The sequence below is a fragment of the Mycteria americana genome, chromosome 2, assembly GCF_035582795.1.
Source record: "Mycteria americana isolate JAX WOST 10 ecotype Jacksonville Zoo and Gardens chromosome 2, USCA_MyAme_1.0, whole genome shotgun sequence".
Classification (NCBI taxonomy): Eukaryota; Metazoa; Chordata; class Aves; order Ciconiiformes; family Ciconiidae; genus Mycteria; species Mycteria americana.
The window spans coordinates 90,747,443-90,767,573 of record NC_134366.1 but is presented as its reverse complement, the minus strand read 5'-3'; the positions used below and the strand labels follow the sequence as shown (position 1 = coordinate 90,767,573).

At 34.5% G+C, this 20,131-nt stretch overlaps 1 protein-coding gene across 1 annotated transcript in view; it reads right to left on the bottom strand.

Moving 5' to 3' along the window:
• CDH18 (cadherin 18) overlaps nucleotides 1-20,131 on the bottom strand; it is a 192,442-nt gene that overhangs the window by 54,666 nt on the left and 117,645 nt on the right. Inside the window, 2 exon segments of the mRNA XM_075495641.1 lie at nucleotides 1,617-1,804; nucleotides 14,643-14,810. Coding sequence (XP_075351756.1) covers nucleotides 1,617-1,804; nucleotides 14,643-14,810 — 356 coding nt within the window.

Below are 20,131 nucleotides of genomic sequence, written 5' to 3'. Positions count from 1 at the left end.
TATTAGAGGACAAATCATTCTATTCTACTGTTATAGAAGGTACTGGCATCTGATTTACAAAACAAAATGGATTCTGTTCTTAGTGGAGATTATCTGTTTTGGGTAGGCTATCAAACTAATTCAGTTTCAAACCAAATCTAAATTAAAAGTAATTACAGCACACAGTATATAAAATACTTACTAAACTGCATACAAGATCTGAGTAAAAAAAACCTTAAAAAATAAGATCACTTTTTTGTACTGTACAAGGGGATATTATAACTTCACTGAGGAAAGAATGGAGGTTTTCCACACCAATTTATGTAGCTTTAAGTGCTGAATTTCTGCTCAACTAAAATATAACATTACCTAAGAAAAATGTATCCCTTCTTGTCTTGATGGGAAAATGACTCAAATCACTGTCATGTATATGTACAAGAACAGGCAACATATGCCTTTGTCATATTCTAAAACGTAGTGAAAATTTCTCTCAAGCTATTTTGTCTGCCAAAACCAGTAAGAAATGTGATTTTACACTTTTTGTGTATGGACTCTTTCATTTTGTTGCAAATTCTTCCTTTCTGCTTCACGTTTTCAATATGCATAAATGTTGTATTTAATGAACAATAGTAATGGTGAACTTTTAAACAGAGAACAATGCTCATTTTGAAGAAGAAATAACAGATTATGGCATTACCTACATCAAGACCACCAGGAAATCAGTTCAGTGGTATAAAAAAGACAGAGTTTACTTTTATGTGGCTGAAAGAGATGGGTATTACACAACCTTTATAAAAGACACTCAATTAAAGCTTTTTAAGATAATGGGGGAGATAGGAACCCTTTTAAAATCATTATGAATTATAAAAATAACATTTCCTTCAGTTACAAAATCTTTTTTAAGATGTTAAATAAAAATTTACATATATACATATCTATTCAGATGCAAACCCCCCCCATTCTTTATGATAGTTTTTATTTATTCTCTTTTCCCACTTTTTCTCTGCTTTTCATTTCTCCTACCATTAATCAGGCCCAGAATACATATTACCAAATATGAATACAAATTCACTTTTAGTTTTTAGGCTGTATGGATATAATTGACGCCTACAAGACTCAATAACAACAAATCCACGTGAGAATTGCTAATTGATGTCCGTTAGTCCAAGTGAAAACTGAAATCAAGAAATTATTTCCCTTTGTTGGAAAGGTTTTTTAAAAAATATTACTTAAATATAACAACCCATCTCTCTGGGTTATTATAAAAAATAAACTTTATATGTCAAGATTCATGCAGTTTGGGGACAATAGTACTACTTTCAGTCAAATTTCACTTCTTTAAAAGAAAATTAATGTGGAAAACCATCATTCAGAAAAATTAAACTATCTTAATAAAAAATTCAGTAAGATTTAGTTTATTATAAATATTAGATATGACCATTCAAAAAGCACAGAAGATTTAAATAATTGTTTCTTTCCTTGAATTTCTTTTCTCCCTGCATTTTCTGCAAAGATTTAAAGTGTCTCAGGAAGCAATGTGGAGAAGCTTACACTGCTGAAGTTCATGGTTCAACAGGTTTACACAGTAAAATATTTTCATCATGGTACACAGGGAACTTTCAAAGTCTATTGCTTACCTTCTTCAGGGAAAGAATTCCTTCCCTTGTTTCTTTGTCAGTAGATATGGAGAACACCCCAGAGCCATCACCATTTATAATTGTGTACTTCATGTCTGCATTTGAACCAGTGTCAGCATCATTTGCTTTGATTTTGCCAACTGCTGATCCAACTTGAGCTGATTCAGGAACATACAGTTGATAATGTTCTGAGGGGGAAAAAAAAGCCCACAATAGCTTGGACATTTTCTGGCCACACTAAATTAGAGAACCATTATGTGCTTGATACACTTCTGAGTAAATGGAAGAGTATTTCATAAGCAAAACTGACAAATAAACCTATGAACTTATTTAGATTCCTGAAAGAATTCAAAAGGAATTGTATTTTACTTGAGATGCCTTCATTCCCTATTTGAAATCCAAATTACCTAATGCAGGATTTTGGTTTTCACAGTTATTTTTGCTGTTCATCACGTAACACAGAAATTAACTCTGAAGCTTACTTCACACCAGTATTTTTAAAAGTTTATCTTTTTCATAACCAAAATACGTTTATCTTCACCAACTTACCATCAAATGAGTACTTTTGAACTGGAAAATCTTTGTGTTATGTTTATAATTTGTTTTTCTGAAACCTGATCAGTTTTGCAACATTGCATCAACATTTTGCAACATTGAATCAACACATATTTTGCAACATTGAATCAACATATTTTTTTTTCTACACAAAAATGTAATAAAACTTAATATTTTACTATTACGACTTTGTAGTGTTTTTGTTGCAGCACAAAACCCTTTGCACACAAATTTTAATTGGTATTCACGGTAAAAGAAAATGAACATAATGGGTACATAAAAGTATTACACAATTGTGCCCATAAAAAGCATCCATAACAACTATGACCTCTTTTCAGTGTTTTTATAACCTGTTAGGTTAATCATGAGAAAATGGAATATTTTTTTAAAAAATAATTTTCTTAACTGTCTCTATCCTTTTGGATTAAATCTCCTAACAGGTACAAAGTTACCTAGGGGACAGGAAGATACCACAAGGAGAAAAAAGTGGCAAACAGACACAAGGTGATTAGATAAACCTCAATTTCCATCTGAAACTAGACCAGAAAGACAGCTCAAAGAAATTTTCTCCAATAATGCTAGTGTTCTAACACAGCAGGGATGCTGAAATCTACCAGCACTGAAAAGGAGAATACACATTCAATAGAAGGTGTGCACATACCACCTCCCCCTAAACAACCACCCATTCAAATCCCTCCCCAACAGCCTGCACAGTTTACATCACAGGTCAGCCACCAACACAGTAAAGAGAGCAAAATAACAACTTCTGTTATTACTCTATAGAGTTTTTTCTATATTCTTCTTAGGCATTCTGCAATAGTGAATGCAATAGTGCAACACTGAGGTGCAGGACAGTGGATCAGAAGGTGCTACATATCAAAGCTAACATGTTGTTACAGTTTGCTGAGTTTAAACCAGCTAGCATGACTGCAGAGGTGCCCTCGATAAACATGTAGAAAAAGAAAAGCAAAATTTAAATTGAATTCAGAGATTAAACCTGCATTATGGCAGAAAAACACTTTGTTGGATGGACTGAAGAAATTATGAATCTACAGAAGTTGCAATTGCAGAGGGAATGGATGTTTTCACTAAAATACAACTAACTAACTCTAGACACCTGTTAGAATATAGAAGATTTTATTATAAATTTCTCTAATTCCCTGCACAATGGTTCCTAAACCTATTTATAGTCTTGAATTGTTTTTGTAATATTAGCCCATGATACTAACAAACAAATAGTAGTGTGAGAAGGATGGACGAGTGCACTAAACTTTGTTAGTCCAAAAGGAAAGAGAGCTTTCCTAGGAAAACAAAAAATAAGTTACCATGCATTAGGGAAAACTCAAGGGAAACAAGAAATGTCCAGCAGAACAAGAGAAAAAATATAACTGACCATGTAAAAAAGAAAATACCAACACTCATGTAACATGAAAATTGCTTAGTAGTTGATTCAATTAAAACACATAGTTAATTCATTGATGCAATTCTTTGATATGCATAAAAAAGCCATCTTCACAAATTTCCAAATAAATGCTCTGCCATGCATTCTTTTGCAATGCTTCATGCTTCATATGATGTCAACTGACACTTTCATATTGCTGGTTGCTTTATTTCATACATAAAATTATGGTGATGGGATGAGATTAATTTTGGAATGTACTTATTAAAATAAATGTGAAATGTGGCTTTTTGACACTTTTGCTCTGACTAATGCATTCCAGAAAGGAAAAGGTTGAGGGCATAAAGAATATGTTATGTAGAAGCCATAAAGAATATGTTATATAATCAAGCCACTTCAGGAACTGGAAGTGTTATAACCCATATGATAGGGTGAACTAATTAGAGACTTCCAAATAGTCAAGCTAGTTCAAATATATCCACATGACACTAGACTCTGCTTTATAATCACACCCCAAGTGTTAGCCATCTGTTTCAGAAAATCATTTTACTGATACCAGCTTCAAACATTCTGAGATACTAAAACTTCAAGCAAAAGAAATATTTGAAATCACTCATTAATTATCTGTCAGTATTTGTAGAACTGAAATGTTTCAAAAAAATGGATGGAATGAAAAGAAAACTGTTAAAAAATAAAAACTCTCAGATCATAAGGTCAGAAATGTCTCCCAATGAGTATTTAATGACTGCTTCACAGAGACAACCTGAAGATGTCTCACACAGACATGAGCCAAATAGATAATTACAAACAATACTATCTAAAAACAACAAACACCTAAGAGGATAAAATTCAGCAACATGAAGGTTAGATAAAATCTCTTATAGACAATTATTTAGACTAGCAGTGGAAATTGGAAATGTTCTTACTAAACACTAAATTGTTGTAAACTTTATTACTGGAAAGTAGACTTAGGCATTGAATAAATTTTGACAGGACATTAAAAATAATGTAGGATGCATACACTGTGAATTTACGATTCTTTATTGTAAGCTATGAGTCTGTCTCAACCCTCCAAAAATTGGCTGGTAAGTTAGGAGCCCTGAGGATGAGGTACCAGCCTGTATCAAAACTGGTTCACCAAATCTGCCCAAGTTGAACAGATCGTTCCTATGTTCCCAGCATCGCAGCCTTCCAGGAGCTGTTGTAAAGCAGAAATTTCAAACAGTCTTGGGGATGCTCTAAATTGTTCTAGAGGAGTCGCCCGGTGGCTTATGAATCAAGACTCTGTAGAGGTTGATTTGGTTCTCAATTCTTATGTTAACATTCACTCAGATGCATTCACTTAGCTCATGAAATGAGTAAATTAGTACTCTTTTCCAGTTATGTACTGTATAGGATAGTCATACCACTTTGCAGAACTTTAATCTATGCTAATTGAAACACTGTCAAATACATATAGGCGATCATCTTTCTTTCAATAAACTATATCGCTTATCTGTCATTATAGTACAGAAACAATTTATTGATCTGTAGAACAATTTACTTCTCATTTCAATTAGCCTACAACCTATAATGCTGTGTTTTACTCTCAGAAAAGCAATTTCTCTCTCTGAATCTCTCCGAAAAAGAAGTATGACAGTATTTAATGCAATTCAACAAGTATGTTATTCACTTTAACTTATTCATTGATCTATTTTGTTGATAATTTTGACTTTTCTAGGTTATAATGTCCTCTTGAACAGTAGGAATTACCTTACTTAACAAAGGAAGGGAGGAGAGGCATAATACTGAACTAATAGATAAATAAGTAAATATTTGGCCTGCTTTGTTATTTGTTTATCCAAGGTATAGTTTTAGTAACATGAAGGTAAATACTACTTTGTGATGAACCAACAGATGCATTCATTCATACAGCACAGCTTGTACGCTGATGCCTTTGTCTATCTACTAGCAAACTGATAACCACAGCAACTGATTGCCTTAACATAAAATACCACCATATCCTAAATGTATATCGAAGTGCTACGTGAAGAAAGTTTGCTTGAACCTACAACTAGCTAAATACTCAGTCATGAGCCAAATTGATAAGATATGGAAAACAAATGGACAGTGAGCCAGGCTCAAAATCTGATGATTATGAGCACAAAATTCAACTGGCAGCCAATTAACAGTAGTTGTTCAGGAATCAAAACTGTGGCCAAAACTCTTTAATGTCTTAATTAATAACCTGAATGATGGGTTGCATGTACTTGCAGCAAGCCAGTGGACAATACCAACTTGGGAAAAAGTGGTCAGCATGCTGGAGGGCAGGGCTGCTCTCCAAAGGGACCTGGAGAGGCTGGAGAAATGGGCTGACAGGAACCTCATGACATTCAATGACGGCACTGGGGGAAGAATAACGCCATTCACCAGTACACACTCAGGGCCAACTGCCTGTAAAGCAGCTTTGCAGAACAGGACGTGAAAAGGACCTTCAAAACTTGACTAGACAAGGCCTTTAGCAACTTGATCTAACTGAATCTGTTTTAAGCAGGGGTTTGGGACCTTTTGGAGGTCCCACATGAATCCATGTTCCTGGCATTCATGAAGTTATGTCTCACATTTTACTGCCAGCTATCTTTGATAAAACTAAAGTGCAGCTCCAGCTGTGGACTGTGCTCAATCTTGCTTGGTGGCTTTCTACTACAGAGTTATTCTTCATTCACAGAGCTGCTTATTCTCATTACATCTAATACATTATTCTGGATTTCTCTTTTGAGACTGCAGTTTTTTAGAAGCCCATTTCTTACACTATGTCTTGGACATTTGTTACATCTTTCTTTACAGTGCTTATTTTTAATATAATAAAACCAATTTTAATCCATCATCATTATGAATACAGTAACTTTTATGATTTCAGAAGCTCAGTCAATTTTATATCTACTGTCTTTGTTCTGAAAATTCTTTTTGATGTCAACATCCTTTTCATACAGCTAAACTAAGGAAGAAATTTTTAAGATGTGTGTTTGGTTTATTCTTCTTCCCTGCCAAAAAACCCAATGCTTTTGCACTTTCTAAAAATATTGGAAGTGTAAGTGAAGTTATTTCTTATTTGCAAATATGACAATAAAACAATCTTCAAAACTCAGATATTTTGCTTGCCTTGAAACTGGAGAACATAACACTCCTGGGTCAATTTAGAAGAAAAACGTTCTTCTTAGATGCAATAGACTCCTTTGGCTGGAAGAAGACTTGTGCATCCCCATGCCCCTGCTTTTTACATCTCAACACAAAACAGGAGTTATGTTTGTGATTAAGATTATAATCAGTGATGAGTTTAATTTATGTTCTATGCAAGTTTGCCTTTCCAGACAGTAAGTAAAAGTACCTGAGAACATTCTAATTCTCAGAGATCAAAAGTATTCTGACTTCTTGTAAGAAGTATGAAGTTTATGCCACTCATGGGTAAAAGCAGAAACAGAAAGAAAACTGGGTTTCCTGGATTTTCAGATTCAGTACTTTCCTGTAGGTATTGAATATCCAAATACACATTTTCTGTGGAAATGGTGTGGGAAAAACAACATATACACTCCATAATCATCACTAATGAGCAACTTATTGGTTGGGCGTGATCTGTAGCAGTCTCTAGAGCTGTGCTGTGTTGAGCACATTCTATGTCATTTATAGGGGGACCATGGCATCTTGGGTCAGCAGAGAGCAATAGCAACACCTGTAAAAGGGATATGCTCCATTTGGACTGTGTTTGTTCTTGCTGTTTGTTTGTTTGTTTTTCCTTGGCATTAGCACAGCTAGGATTGTGCTCCCATTGGGGTTTAGCTTCATCAAGGACATGAAAATGAAGGCAGTTTTGAAGAACAACCCTTAAAATGGAGTGGTCCTGCTCCCAATTCTCCACTCAGTAAACAAACAAAACAAACAAACAACTCCCCTCATTCCCAAAACCATTACTGCCTCATTCAGAACACTTATAGAAAAAAAAAACTTTTTTTTCTATCAATCTGGAATATTTCAAAATTATTTTGATATGTATGATATATTTAATGAATAGTCTACCTTGTACATAGAAATCCTCATAGACAATACCCAATTAAGTGAAATAAAAAACACTGCTAGGCTCCATCCTACTGTAAGGAGTAATGTTGACGCACATAGCTGGCATTAAAGCTTGGTATACAGAACATATATTTTCTACAAATATTTTGTCAGACTTCAACATAAATATATTTTTCCCCTGCCAGCATCTCCTTATATTTGAATTCCGTAAACAATTCTGTGATCAAATTTTATTGTTGCGAATTCTTGTTAAAGGAGAGTTTTTAAATCAGATACTTAAATGCTCTTGAAAAGTATTACATTTACTTCCTTTAATTTTTACAGTAAAAATCTGATTATGGGAATCACATTTATTCTGCTCAGGAAACAGAATATCATGAGACTTCCTATGCAATCAAACGCCATTAAACAACTTAGGTCAGGTTTCAGTGATAAATGAAATAATTTTGTAGCTTTAACTTCAAATATCGTGCAAATATGAGAACATATCAATCTTCTCACAAACAAATAGAATAAGAAGACAATTAAACAAATCACTTTACACAATATTTTCCAGTCAATGGAAGCATGCACTCAAAGATAGATATACTTTATTTCTTATCTCTTAACTCTCTTCGGCACCTAATGAACACCATCATCTCTTAAGTAATGTATTCCTCATCTCACATGTCCATCTCTTTAAGCATACCACAGATGAATGATTGATTCTAGCACGTTAGAAAGATACAACATAAGAGAAATTTTAGAAAATCACTCAGATCACTGAGGCTTGTCCCTTTTACCACTCTGTTTCCTCAGGGCATTGTTGATGCTAGCTGCTTTTTAAACAGCCCGTTGTCCTGGTGCAGCAGCCTTGCTAGGCAGGTGATTCTAAATACGTCTTCTGGAGAATCAAAAAAAATCATAATTCTCTTATGTTTAAGACTAACAGCTGTTGTCTCTTGGCCTGACACATTCAAGTCATACACCTTCACCAAGTAATACAAGCATATAATAGTATTTTTCCCCTTTACGTGTGCTCCTGGCTGTCACAGAAGGAAACTCATGTTCTGAAAACTGACAGAAATGGAAGCTTGGTAGCTCATATTTACCTGCCCCACATTCAGTTTCTGATGTGACACATTAGCCACTTCTAAACAAAGAACAATTAAGGTCAGGGGGCTTGGAGAATTACTTGTGATGATTCTCTGTACAGGCAGAAAATCAGTATACTGAACACCAACTGTGCTCACAAAGGAAATGTCACTCACTGGTCACTCACTTTGGAACCTGAGTGCACACTTTATAAACACAATTAATTTAATAAATTCTCCATCCTTAAGAATATGAGAGAAGCAAAATACTCATTAGCAACAGAATTATGCCGTGTGACTATTAGGCAAATATGTACTATAACCAATTTTAATAGCTGTTTTCTTTAACAAATAATACAGCTTCTGAAACATATACACCCTATGAAATGCTTTGCCAGATTTTTACAGCAACCTTAAACACAGTCCTAACAACATTCTTAACAAAAGAAAATCTTGCTACCTTTCTTTCCTTACACAAATAACTAAAACCTGATTTATGTAGATAACGTTATAATTTTAAAAGTCTGCGCTGAAATACTGTTTACATCTGATCAGCACTAACACCTAGAATTTCTAGGTTACAAGTAATTATTTCTATGTCTTTTTTATATCAAAGTTTCCCTGTTATTTAAGATTTCCTAATAATATACTAAAATGTTCTGGATTAATCTTTATGACTCAGGTTAGCTGAGATTAGCATCTTGGACAAGAATTCAGTTTTGCAGAAAACTCTCAGTATTAACCAGAGGTGTTTTAAGAGCACAGCAAAAGGAATTATCTTTGAATGGCCCTTACATTTCCTCATGAGAGTCCACTCTTTAAATCTCATTATGTCGACTCAATTTCACAACAGTACTATAAAGAAGCTACATTTAATTTTTAAGTAATACCTGGTTTGGACATAAAATATATTAATAGAGGCTGCTATATTTCCTTATCACCTAGAAATATCTAATTTCCTGGCATTTCCCCTGGCATGTGCATATATGTTACTCATTTTATCTTTTAATGAGATATTAATAATTGTCTTTCAGTAGATTGAACATGCACATCACTGTCATCCTGTCTACTATTTACACAAAGAGCTGTTTCTGTAGCCTACTTTGTCTAACGGCTAGGAAGGAAGAATGATCTCCCCTAAATCTTACAGATGGAAAAAATAATCAAATAATATGATTATAATCTATATTTCTCTAAACTTCCTGGAACACATATATGATAAAAATTGTTGGTAATATGTAAACTATAATTCTAGAAAAGCATATCCTAAATTGTGAACCACCTGCCGAAACAAACAATGAATATGGTAGTACAAAAAACTTATCTGTGGAACACAGGAATGAGAAAAATGAGAATAAAATAAAATTTCCAGGATGGTAACTTAACTTTTGAAGATAGATAATAAAGTTATATGCAGGAATATATCTTCTGAAGAACAAAATATTAGGGTTCTGTGCAAATCTGGCTTTAAATCAACTTTCTACATGTCCTTCTAGCCTGATTTAAGTTCTTACTAAAAGTAAGTTCTTACCTAAGCATCTCTTCAGCAATAACTGATACTTGGGACTATTCAATTGCAATACATTTTATCTTTAGTATATTATAGCTAGTAGCTGTTGGGAATAGTCACAAAGATAGTAAGTGTTGTAGTGTGAAGTATGAAAAAGGCATTCCTCTAATTATAATGAAAAAAAAATCCTATTAAATAAGCAACATTTAAATGTAGAACAATTTCTGGAATGAAATGCTTCCTAATACTCCATGAATACTGGATCATTGCTGGACTCATCATCATCACATAAATGACACAATAAACAGGAAACTAGATTACTAGGTATGAACAAAATCTAATTTACAAAGGTGCAGTTGATCAGATGTCAGCAATCTTAAGCCAAACCAGTTATCAAGTCCTTTTCTTGTTTTGCTTTAAATCTGAGTTTCCTGAGGACACACAACTTCTGTAATCATTTTAATACAATAATCTCCAGTAACTTTTAACCCCCATCCAATTTCAGGCAAATCTAACAAAAGGGCAGAGGCCTCAAAGACATTATGAATCCACAAGCTTCTTAACAATTACTGGTTGAATAGAGGAGAAAGACCTGCTAAAAGAAAATCAGAGAAAATTCTGCTTTACTCATCTCCTTTGGCAGCAGTCAAGTGGTCAATCAGCAGGCTGAAAGCTCTGGACTAGTCACCACAGGAGGACAGGACAGCACTACAGCGCATGGCAGCGGGGAGTGAGAGGATGCTGACAGTTAAGTATGGGGATCACGGGAACTGGATTGCTATGTGGGACTGGGGGTACGGAAAGGACCATATTGGAGTATAAATTCCAAAAGAAAATGAACAGCAGATAGCTTCGCACTTAATTAGCTAATTAGTTATCGAGGCCGGATAGTAGACACCTTACTAGCACAGAACAGAGTTAATGTCTACTTCTGGGATGTGAGCTTACTTTTTCAGAACTAACTGGAATATCTTCATACAACTTTCCTATTTAAACATGGCTGTGTACTTTTCATACAATGACACTCTAAAACGTGAGGCCAAACTAATTATGCATATACATAATTTCACATTATGTCTATATACTGCCATGAAACAACCAAGCCTCAACAACCAAGCTTTATAAAAAATGTTTTAAGCCATGACTTGTATTTAAATTCTGCTTTATGCTAAAGAACTGAGCTAGATGTATCAAACAACAAAATATACAAATGGGGTATCAGGGAAATAATTTTCTTGTAAAATTAGACTCCACACACAATAACTAAAGATCTCCTACACACTGTCCAGAGAGTAATCGTTAGCACTTGATGTACAAAACATGTCAGTGGAAGCATCTGCCTAGTGTGATGATCTTGATGCAATCAGAATGTATTCATCCTAAACAAAGCAAAACATGTAGAATCTATTCATCCTAAACAAGACCAGAGAGGATTAATGAAAGAAAACTACAGAAAATTCTGATGTAACTCAAGGCTGATAACAGTGTCATCAGTAGATGGAACATTTTCTATCAGATTACTGAAATAAATTTGTGACTATGAGATTAGGGCCCTCAGCCATCACAAAGTGGATCCATCAGTGGTAAAACTAACAAGAACTGAGAAATGCTGATTATTGAAAAGAAAAAATCTTCCCATGCAGAGCATTGTCTGTCAGGTTACATTAAATAGATAGTTCATTTATAACTGGACTCTCGAAAGAAAGGAAATTTGTGGTGATGAAGAAAAAGAAATCAGTATTGTACAAGATGCACTGAAGTAATTGATAAGCAAAATGTATTTGAGGTTTCAGGTTATTCTCCTGCTGAATTCACAACACCTTGCGTACTCCTGAGATATACTACTGTGTTTTGCAAGCAGAATTTTTCAGCTATGTTTCCTATTCCAGAGATTATTATTACCATGTATTTCAGAACTGCAACCATCAGACTGATAAAATTATGCATGTTTCATATTTTTCCTCCTAGACTTTTTGATATTTTGGAAAACTGTAGCTCTTCTGTTAGTAATTTCTTTGTAAGAAAGTCAGCTATATTTAAAGTGAGTACAGAAAAAAACCACAGTAAATTCATTTAAGCAGATATATTTACAACCTCTATTTCTAAATTTTAAATAGATTTTTAAAGTGTTTCTTTAAGGGGGACAAATCCTGCATACCTTACTCCATATGCATCTCTAATGAACACTGATCTACCAAAGCCAGAAAGGTACAATCTTTTAAATATATACAATAAAGCACATTTCTAAATAAAACAAATAATAAAAGCATCAATCAGATGTGCTTCCCAGCATGTTCTCAAGTAAAGTACTCATACAGTTAGAGTCAGATTCAAAACTCACAAGTACGGTAAGGGAGAAAAGGAAACTAACCAAAAGAAAGTCTGCAGTTTAGCTGAGGCTCAGCCTGTCCCAAGGGTTATACACTTGATATATGCAGTTTTGGTTAGCACTTCCCTTGAATTCAATTCTGAATGTGACAAGCCTCAGTAAGTCTCATTTAGCATTCCGTCTAATAAGGAAATTGAAGAGAAATTTAACTGAAAATCATGGTATACAAAGAAAAGAGAAGAAAAATAAACAATGAAGTTATTTCTATTCGTTCAATACTCATGTATTATTGTAATAGTTCATGATGCTAAGATGGCCTGATTTTAGATTGTCTATACTTTTATTCTGTATTACTAACATATAGCTACCGTTCTTTTGCAAGGGTTTTAAATTATACTTGTTGAAAAGGATTAAAAAAGCAATGTTACAGTCATAACTGTGGTATAAGTATAGGTGTAAGGAAAGATAAAGCAAATGTTTGTACTCTACAAGACTTGTTCTAGGCCTAATATTTTCTGTTAAAATGATAAATGTTAAAATACATTTTTTTATTTTGCTTTGCTAAATAATGAGTTTTCATTAAATGTGAAATGATGTTTCGTAGTTTTCAATGTGGCTTTTTGCAATTATTAGAATCCTTTAAAATGTATAGAATATGACCTGAACATTTTATATTTCTTCCATTTCTGAAAAAAAATATTAATACAGATAAAGAAATATATGTGCCAACATACAGTTCTGCCTGCCAGTCAGTTTAATATCCAAAACCTTCCATTCAAAATAAAAGAGGCCAATTCTTGAAACCTGATATGTAGGGATCCATTTGTCTCTGAATTTGCAAGAAACTTGGGACATTTTTTCTACTTTAACTATTTTAGATGTTATATTTGTTCAAAGATATGCCTTACCTTTTGCCTTTCCAATAGTTAGGAAGTATTAAATAGTGTGATAGATGCAATGACAGTTCTGTGGAACATAAAACCAAACATACTTTATTTAAGGCTGTGTTTCAAAGCCTTTATGTTTTTATGTGTTTGCGAGGCACAGAAAAAATATTCATTTCTACACTTTTAATGAGCCTTCTTACTGCTTGACCAGATTTTACATAATGTGTATTGCCAGGGAGCTTTGTTTTTCCCTGGAGCTTTGTGATCTCTATTATTGTTTATAAATCTTCTCATTCAAACAGCTTAATGCATTTCCCAGTGGTACCTATAGCTACCAGTCCATTATGTTCTACAAGGGCTCACGCAATGTCTGAGTCCCGATTACAATATTCTTATTGGCCTTGAGCCAATCTGCAAAGGAAAGCAGGTTTAGCTATGCAATTCCATTCCAGAAGACTTTTAAATAAATTGTCAGCTGAATTCAGAATTGCTGCAAGACTCCAGCTGCTGTGTCAGATCAATGTGCACCCAATGATTTGGATAGAAATGAACTTCCTATTAGTGGCCATATTAAGATATTCCAAGAGTACTCTAGCATATACTTTTCATATATGCATGTGAGAACATTCAGTTTGACATCAACATTGACAATTCCTTTAACTAAGATAAAGGCAGACTCCACCGTAGCTCAACAACAGTGAGAAACAACTTAGGTTTTAACCATCTGTAATGTAAAAAGTCATCTTAAAAGTTCACATGGGTATAGAGAAAGAAACAGAAGAAAGAAATTGATAGATGTGTGTGGAAGCAGCCAAAGGCATGCTGGATTCAATCTTTTAATGTGTTACCTTTTGTTGTTGTCTACCATGGGAACAATGTAATTCACTTATGGGATCAAAATCACACAGTTATTGAAATATACATTCAAAAAGGACTGGAGAATAACCCACATATGACAAGAGCATTCCTTTGTCACCCATCTCTCTCTTACTCAGTGTTTAACTGAAAGAAATCTTCACTGGTTTCAATATTCTAGCTGTGTCATCTCTATGCTTCATCAGAAAACACTGGAAAACTGAAAAATATTGGTGAATCCAAATGCTTCCCAAGCTGCCTTCTCCCCATGAATTTGAATACTAACTGGATTTAACTAATAGCTTCTTACTTCACTGAAAATCAACACGATTTTCAAATCAGTTATATGCTGAAATTGTACATACTCTGAGGAAACCTGGGTGGATTGTCGTTGACATCAGTGAGTGTGATATTTACAGTTGTTGACCCTGACAGCCCTCCGACCTGCCCAGCCATATCTTTGGCTTGAATGACAACGGAATAATGCTCTCTGGCTTCCCTGTCCATGTTGTGCAAGGCAGTCCTGATGACTCCTGTGATGGAAAGAAAACAAACAGACAAAAGAAAGATCAGGATTAGCTTGTTCGAGCAAGGGGAAAGGCTGGGCATAACCTTTCTTTTTAGGAAAGGTGGAGCATGGCAGATTTTCTGGAAATGCAGCTTTTCTACAATCAAAATAAGCTGGCTTTACTTATTTGTGTCTTATATATATATATATAAAAAAAATATATATATTTTTATATATAAATAAATAAATAATCAATCCAACTTATATAACAATCCTAGCCAAAAAGTACATTGCCAAAACTCCAGTCTTTTCCCATATAACTGTTTAAGTAGCTACTTAATAGAAATATTAATGAATATGAACTCTTACCCCACTGAAGAAGACACAAATTCCTTTTTAAGAAAAGTTAATTTCTGAATTAAAATATGACATACCTCTTAAAACTACCCAAAAGCTAAACTTTCTTATTTGACAAATCTCAAAAAATGGTACTTTCTTATTTGACACATGTCAATCATATACATTTATGTTCATAAGTGTGACTTACCTAATACTTGTCTGTAAAGTGAAAGATAAGCTATTGTTTTTACTACAGTACAGAGACAAAACCAAAATTGAGTGATCCTAAAATTCTGTTTCTTTTTATCCATCACCATCAGAATTTTTTTTAACATTTAGTCAATTACAAATGCAGAAGCAAAGATTACAACAAAGGAGGAACAGTCAACTCTGTGGGCTCAGTTTCAGTTATGGGACATTTTTCAGTTATGATGATGCCTGTAAATTAGGCCCTGATAATTTCTTTGATCACAGGCTGACAGAAACCTCATGGAGTTCAACAAAGGGAAATGTCAAGTCCTGTGCCAGGGAACTAGTACATGCTGTGGACAGACTAGCTGAGAAGCAGCTTTTCAGAAAAGGATCTAGGGAGTCCTCAGGTTGGACATGAGCCAGCAATGTGCCTTTGCAGCAAAAAAGGCCAACAGCATCCCAGGCTGCATTATGAAAAGCGTTGTCAGCAGATCAAGGGAGGAGAACTTTCTCCTCTGCTCATCACTGGTGAGGACACATCTGGAGTGCTGGGTCCAGTTCTGGGCTCACCAGTACATAAAACACATTGATAGACTGGAGTGAGTTACACAGAAATAAATAAAGAAATATGTGAAACACTACATTTATTAACATTAAATTTTCAAAAACCTAAACTTTTAGGGTAACTTGGTTTGGGACTCTTAAACTGAGTGGCTGTTATAACCAGTAGGAAAATATACCATAGCACGATCAGATGCTGCTTCCGGGTAAATTTTAAACATATAATAGCCATTAACACAAAGCAACTTAAGAATACCCTTACTCTTCTACACAACCTGCTGTACAGCATGATTCTCAAGGTTTTTGATTCCCACAGTCTCAGATGATGGAAAAAGTGATTTCTAGAACACTACTTTTCTTGTACTTTAAAATTACTTTCTTTGCATTTCTTCAGTAAAACCATTTAGCTATTATTACATACGAAATGGAATTTTTCATGTAGCTTATACCATTGTTTCCATTCTATTCTGAAAACAAAACATACATAAATAAGTAGAACTATCCACAAAGAATAATACTTTAAAGTATCCATGAAGATTCAGAATGATTTAAACACAGTTTTGCACTGTAAGTTCCTCTGCATCAGAAGCGTAGATTCTGGCTAAAAATAGTATACCAGTCTGTTTTAGTCCATCAGTGTTTTTTTCCTTTAAATGATACAGTTAGAAACGGATCTTTTTTCACAAATTTCACCATGATGTGCTGAAATTAACCACAATTTATACATACTATAACAGAAAGGCATGGAGACACTTGGATAAAAGGAACTGATATGACTTAAATATGCAGTTTCATCAAAATCAATATGGTTCACAAAATCTGGTACTACTGTTCTGAAAATTCATTTTACTGAAAAATAGAAACATAGAAAAGGATTAAAATTAAAAATGTCCTGCTTTGACATTTTTCAAATACATTGCTTCAGTTTTTCACATTGAAACCAAATTTATTGGAACATTTAATGTTTATGTATATGCATGGAGTGAGTATAGGATTTTTTAAAAAATCCCCTCCATTTCAGTTTGAAACAGATCAAATTTTACATAGTGGAACATCTGTCTTCTGTACAATCCTCATAAATGTACTAGTCACATTTTTAAACTAATTTAAACAAACAGAAATTCCTCTGAATTACAATTACTTTCCTCTTCATTTTTGCTTCAAGGGATGCAGTACTGAATCAATGCTTGTAGGCAGTTAATAAGGATTTGTGGATGACTAATCATTTGATCTCTCCCACTTGCATCAGATTCCTCTTTTCTGAAAACTGAATAAATGAAAATAGGCAAGTTTTTAATTCCAAAAACTTGTATCCAAAGTTTAGAATAAGAAAACTGGTTTTAAGTTTGGGATGTGCTGAAGGATAGCAGATAAGGGAAGATTTAGTACTTTAGTTCTTTTTTTGGTTACGTATACATACATCCTAAAATTATATCATCAGTATGAGGTATGTAACTACTGTGAGGACCCTGATGCTCTATCCTTGTGTCCTGGTTTCGGCTGGGATAGAGTTAATTTTCTTCCTAGTATCTGGTATAGTGCTGTGTTTTGGATTTTAGTATGAGAATAATATTGATAACACACTGATGTTTTGGTTGTTGCCATGTTGTGTTTACACTGGTCAAGGACTTTTCAGCTTCCCATGCTCTGCTGGGAGCAAAAGAAACTGGGAGGGGGCACAGCCAAGAGAGTTGATCCAAACTGACCAAAGGGCTATTCTATACCATATGACACCGTGCTCAGTATATAAACTGGGGGGAGTTGGCGGGGGGGGGGGGGGGAGGGGGGGTAGCGATCGCTGCTCGGGGACTGGCTGGGTGTCGGTCAGCAGGTGGTGAGCGGTTGTATCACTTGTTTTCTCCTAGGTTTTGTTCCTCCCTCACTCTCTTGTTGTTTTCCTTCTCATTATTATTATTATTATTATTATTATTATTATTATTATTATTATTATTATTATTACTATTATTATGTTCCAATTATTAAACTGTTCTTATCTCAACCCATGAGTTTTCTTACTTTTGCTCTTCCAATCTCTCCCCCATCCCAGCAGGCGGGGAGGGTGAGCAAGCAGCTGTGTGGTACTTAATTGCCGACTGGGTCTAAACCACAACACTTTGTCACTAGCAGCTCCACCAACTGTTCTGGCAGTATAGCACTAAAATAATACATAATTTCAAATTTCTCTAGAGGCCAAAAGGTGTAAGGAGAACTTTCTTGGTTGCCTTTTCCAATAAGATAATACGAAATGCTGCAGCAGTTCCTTTTAAAGCAGGAATTGCCCCTCAGTATCTTCAGTATACTTGGCAGGGGCTCCTATACATCCCAGAAGAAGACAGGAAGTTCATATTAAGGAAGACATCTCTCTGTCTAAAACAGTGAGGAAAGAAACTGAAAAAGAAAACTGTCACAGGCTTTTTAAATTTAAACACAGCCTTAATTTTGCCTTATATTTGTTAGGTAGCACTGCGACCCTGTTAACTGGATACTTTTCAGCTATGTTTCCAATATTTATTCATCTTTACTAAGAGAGGAAAGAAAGAAAAAAAATGCGAGTTGTAGACATCATTACAGGGACACTCTACCCTGCTTCTGGAATTAAGCTAAGTATTTTTACAGAAGTTTGACTGCTATGTCAAAAGTCACGTACAACATGTGGAGGTTTAGATCTATTGGAATGGAGCTGAGAAGGACACACAGCTCTGGACCTCCAGCCTGCTGAGTTTAGTCATACCTATTTACATCTTAAAATTATGTGAGATGTGTTTTCCCACATGGAAGGCTCTCCCAGAACACACTTTTTCTTCTAACTTTTTGTCTAAATTTATTCACCTCTAAATCACACCAATTTTGGGGTTTTTTCTCCGACAATTTCTACAGTCTCAGAAAGCACATTTTCCAATTTGAATTTATCTTTCTTGACTATGGATGACCAGAAACCTACCTACATTCCAGATGAGATTTTATCACCACCTTTTCTAATTTGACTTTTTTTTTTTTTTCAGATTACATCATGCTGGTGATTCATCTATGATTGACTAATATACCCAGGACATTCTCTTCCAATGACACTTCCAAATTAATGAGACCAGAGTTACTGAAGAATCATAGAATATCTCAAGTTGGAAGGGACCCATAAGGATCATTGAGTCCAGCTCCCTGCTTCTCACAGGACTAACTAAAACTAAACAATATGACTAAGAACATAATCCAGATAGTCTTATAATTAGTCCTGCAACATGGCCTTTACTATATGATATTATTAAATTTCATTATGTTCTTCTTGTTCTTGCCCTCAAAGACATAAGCTTCTTCCTCTGTACTGACAATTCCTCACAATTTTTTCCAGTCAGGAAATTTCTTCATGATGGTCTTGCATTTATCCTCAAAACATCAGACAGAACTGACCAAGAAGAACATTGAGATGAAAGATTGATATGTCTAGCTCCTTTTCTTTCCTTTTACCCAACGCCTCTGGATTTGAGAAAGCCATGAAAATAAGTTTATTTGTGGCAAGTTTTACTTCTTTTTCCACTCAGGCTCTCTGAATTCATTCCTGATACTGAACTGCAGTTAATTCCTTTTTTTTTTTTTACCCCCAAGTTTTCTTTAAGATATTTCTGTGTTCTGTGGCATCTGACAATTTGTTATGTTGTCTTTTTTAGCATTCTGTGGAGAACCATTTTACTTGCATGTAAGAAGAGCTACAACAGAAGGCTCAACTGTAACTGAGACTATAAAAATCAAGACTTTTTAATTCAAGTGCAGACAATTATTAAGAAAATGTCTGCCACAGCCAAGTGCCTAACTATGTGTTTACCAAAGTATTTAACTATGTATTTACCTGACAGTCTGGTACACTTGAAGTAATTTATCTGATTACTTATACAAAATAAGAACTTATTTTAGATTCAGTAACCACTGCAGAATTTTAGTCAGCTGTATCTTACAGCCTACTCCTGCATGATGTGTGAATGGAACCTTCCCAGAATAAACTATGGTTCATTTTAACATTTTGAGCTCAAAGATTTCTATCTAGTGGGAAAAAAAAAAACAAAACAAAACAAAACAACTCCACTTTCATGACAAACTAGTTTGTCATGGGCAAGTTAATTTTTTTTGGTTGGAAAATTCCATTCTGTTGTTGGATCATAAGCCTGGTTACTAGAGATTTTATGAAGGGCCAGTAGGTCATACTAGATCCCCCATATTCTAGTTTCTTATATATGTGTCTTGTCATGATCACAACCACTAAAT